The 4,000-nt window shown below is 43.8% G+C and overlaps 1 protein-coding gene across 3 annotated transcripts in view; it reads right to left on the reverse strand.

The window, feature by feature from the left end:
- HSPA12B (heat shock protein family A (Hsp70) member 12B) overlaps nt 1–1,763 on the reverse strand; it is a 113,875-nt gene extending 112,112 nt beyond the window's left edge. Inside the window, exons 1-2 of one of the 3 annotated variants that reach the window (XM_085848012.1) lie at nt 1,382–1,763; nt 858–979 (exon numbers count right to left, since the gene is read on the reverse strand). Coding sequence is in view for 1 of the 3 variants with exons in the window: in XM_085848010.1 (XP_085704136.1) it covers nt 1,382–1,421 (40 nt within the window). In the remaining 2 variants the exon portion in view is untranslated. Of the gene's footprint in view, nt 1–691; nt 713–857; nt 980–1,381 lie in introns of those variants that run through there. The other 2 variants (XM_085848010.1, XM_085848014.1) reach the window with 2 other exon arrangements.
- Between the last annotated feature and the right edge of the window lie 2,237 nt (nt 1,764–4,000).

Below are 4,000 nucleotides of genomic sequence, written 5' to 3' on the forward strand. Positions count from 1 at the left end.
AGAGAGACAGAGAGACAGAGAGACAGAGAGACAGAGAGACAGAGAGACAGAGAGACAGAGAGACAGAGAGACAGAGAGACAGAGAGACAGAGAGACAGAGAGACAGAGAGACAGAGAGAGAGAGAGAGAGAGAGAGAGAGAGAGAGAGAGAGAGAGAGAGAGAGAGAGAGAGAGAGAGAGAGAGAGAGAGAGAGAGAGAGAGAGAGAGAGAGAGAGAGAGAGAGAGAGAGAGAGAGAGAGAGAGAGAGAGAGAGAGAGAGAGAGAGAGAGAGAGAGAGAGAGAGAGATATTATTGGATCAAAAAATTGCAAAACCATTTTTCGGTTCCAGAAGAGTCCGATGAAAGATTAAATGGGTCTAAGGCTACCTGTCTGTAACCCCCAGGTACAAGATCAATGGTCATTTTGTGTACCAATCAATCACATAACAGAAAATGACAAATAAAATCCTCCACTCATCACCAAACACTTTTAAAACCTTGTAATAATTGGTGACGACCACGTTGCAACCAACACACATTGAACAATCTCCTGTGTGACAAACGAAGGAAGATGTGGGGAAGGATGGGGTCCTCAAAATCTTAATCAGTCCTCAAAATCAGTGACCATCCTCTTGTTTCTTAACACACATTCGGGGGATCCTTTTAAAGCATTAGGCACCGAGCAATCGTGCTAAAATACACAATACATACGACAGGCGAGGCAGCCCAGGCCATTTGCAGAGGGTACGGCTGTCAATACTGAACTGTGCGACGAAATGACACACTAAGTGTATGTAACCAGCAATATCCATTATCATCTCAATTTATGATGCATTCAGATACGTCACTTTGGCAGCTGTAATGACAGCGGACCCACCCACTGCGTTTTCTAATCCTCGCTATGTTGACATGATGCTCGAGTCGCAATCATCAGCAGTGGAACACCCGGCATCCATTCGCAGACTCATGTAACGAGCAATCCGTATAATATGGATGCACCTGAATACGACGAGAGAAACACTGATGTCTAAAAGGATAGCCATTATCGAGTAGGGAGAGAGGGGACAATGCGATGCAAGGCTCATCAGAGCAATTATCGCATCGCAATCATTAGTCGCTTCTCTTCAATTGCCTGCCCTTTCATTTCTTCAGTGGTCACTTTTGATCGCGGATGAATTTTAAAAAAATATATATATATATTCAAGAAAAAAAACCTCCTGTAAAGAAAGTTTTCACATTCGTTTGCAAAGTGTAGTAGTAGCCTGCACGTGAGATGACAACAGGTGGTTTGAACAAATGACAATGGGTGCTCATAATAAGCGTCACCTAGCAACGATTATTCCAATAAGACGTCAAACATCACTTGAATGTAACGTTTAATTTGCACAAGGCAGGCCTTACCTACGCTGACGTCGTTCACACTTTCTTCCATTTGAGACATGGCTTGAGGATGCAAATATAAGGAAAGAATGTTCGCCACTAATTTATGACGATATTTCAAAAGTTCCACTCAACACTAAACGCATCGAACGAGGGTGGGAGGGGGATTGAGTTTTGCGTGAGAGTATTGTGGTATTCACGGCAATCTCAACCCTCCAAAGACAAAGCCACGCCCTCGCTGCCAGGAAAAGCAAGCAGGAAAACAGAGTTTGAAACTTCACAAAGCAACCACACTTTCCCCTGACATTGTGTGCAGCTGCACTTCAGTAGGTTCCAAGATGCTACGCTGAGCACCTCCAACGCCAACAGCACCGGCACCTCCGTGCGGTACACCGGACGTTAGATAAACTGTGGCTCACTAAGCATCCTCATCTTGGCACAGTTTTCCAGTACCCCCCACCAACCACCACCCACGTCCCCCAACGCCTCCAAAGCTCCTCCCTTCCTGGTGACCTGATCTTGAAATGTTTACAAGGAAAGCATCTGTGGATAGGTCTAAGTGGGATAGGGAAGGGGTAGTAAAAGAGGGAAAAGGGTTTGGCAGAGGCATGGAATTTAAACAGAATGGAAGGGGCTTGGGCGGAAAGGCTGGTCTAGCATTCCAGAAGCAATCTGCTTGCTTGTGTTCCTTGCGCACATGGCTCGCATTAAGTAAGGCCTCTCTCCTTGCCCTCCACCTCCTCATATGTTTGATGTAGTCGCACAAATGTCACCTGCTTTTCAACCCGTGCAATGCTCCAACGATGCCCTTTGAATGTTCAGCACGTCATTCTTTCTTCGTTTATTTCCTCACAACATGCGCACTTTGGTTACGACCATCCGGGATATGAAGCCCGGCTCATCTGCAGGAAAAGCCACCATTGTGAGCAGGTGGTTCATTTGGACAATCGCTTCCTTACGTCTGCTCTGTACATCCGACCCTGTTACCAATCCATGGAAAGTTAAAGGGACAGTTATGGGATCTTGTTTTGATTGGAAGGTTCGGTAAAGCCTTGCGGGATAAAAACACCAGACTGCATCTCAGACGTTTGTGGGTTCAAGTAAGACTAAAAGAAAGCAGAATTCAACAAACTGCATCGTCACATTTTTGGACCCTGAATGCGATTCAGGTCAATGACGAAATTCGCTATCCAATAATAAAGTCAGAACTTGTTTCTAATCTTGTATTCTGGACACTTGAACATGGAAGGCCAAAGTGGGACAGACGAGCTCTCAACTTCAGCAACATGTTGAGGAAGGATATGGACCTGGAGACAGAGGGACTACACCCAACAATGGTTGATCGAGAGAAGTGGAAGCCGAGGATCAATGGCATCTGAGTTCGGCAGAACAGCCGACTGCCCAGGTCAAAAAACCAGTAAAGACCAGTAGCTTACTGGTCAACTGGTACCAGTTGAAAACCAGTAGCCAACTGGTACCAGTAAAGCCAGTTGGTTTCTTACTGGTTTTAATATGGAAATTGGAATAGAGTGATATATTACCAGTTGAAATACAATTGTATTTAACTAACTGGTATCAACTGGGACCAGTACATTGCAACTGGTATCAACTGGGAGACCAGTACATTGCAACTGGTATCAACTGGGACCAGTACATTGCAACTGGTATCAACTGGAACCAGTAAGACTTTAACTGGTACAAATATGAGCTACTGGTTTTTTCAACTGGGAAATTGGAATTCTGACTGAATTTAACTGGTACCAGTTGAAACCAATAGAGACCAGTTAAAGACCAATTAGAACCAATAGAGACCAGTTGAAAATGTGTACTGGTTTTAACTGGTTTTTCGACCTGGGTGAAGAATAAGAAAAAGAAGCCCAGTTAGCTCACTAATGACTGTCATAGATGGTGTTATCGACTTGATCTGATTTAGTATATAGTGTTTCCAGCCCACACTTTGTGGTTGACTCTTGAATGCCTGGGATAACTTTTCCAGGATGGGAACTAAACTGGTACTAACTTATAAAAGGTAAAACAAAAACAAAAACAGTCAAATCTTCCAAAAGAAGCTTTGAGAGTAGTATTGGTTTCTTTTGGAGTGCAATGGATTGCTTGACAGCTTTGGAAAATAAAAGTAGTCAGTTCATTGCTATAATAACCAAGTTAGTTAACCACAACCATTCTGAGGTTTTGAATCTCGAGGTTATTATTCTGTTGTTTTATGCAAAGCAATGCAATGCAGAGGCAAAGAGGTCAAACGGATCATCTTAGCAGCATCACATCCCAATCATAGCGACCCAAATCATGATGTACAAACAAGGTCGAACAATGATATCTTACAATGAGGAAAACGAAACTTGTCCTGAATGTGACTTGTTGGCAGTTAAGGGGGGAACGTGTTTCGAAGTACAGTGTGATTGAATGGAAGGAAGTTGGATGTTCTTCGAATGGATTCGACCATGGGATGAGAGGCAAGGATGGTGGTCCCACGCAAGACAGGAAAACGCTGTCATTGCTCACTATTGTAAACTTGCCACCCAGTTGTCTTCATGGATATACAGTATAACGGCGGATGTCCTGCCTTGGCCTCAATGGACAACAAACCAAGTGCTATTATTTGCATGGTATACTGGTTACATT

Source organism: Eptatretus burgeri, chromosome 12 (assembly GCF_056783735.1).
Source record: "Eptatretus burgeri isolate ZD-2024b chromosome 12, Ebu_testis_v1, whole genome shotgun sequence".
Lineage (NCBI taxonomy): Eukaryota > Metazoa > Chordata > Myxini > Myxiniformes > Myxinidae > Eptatretus > Eptatretus burgeri.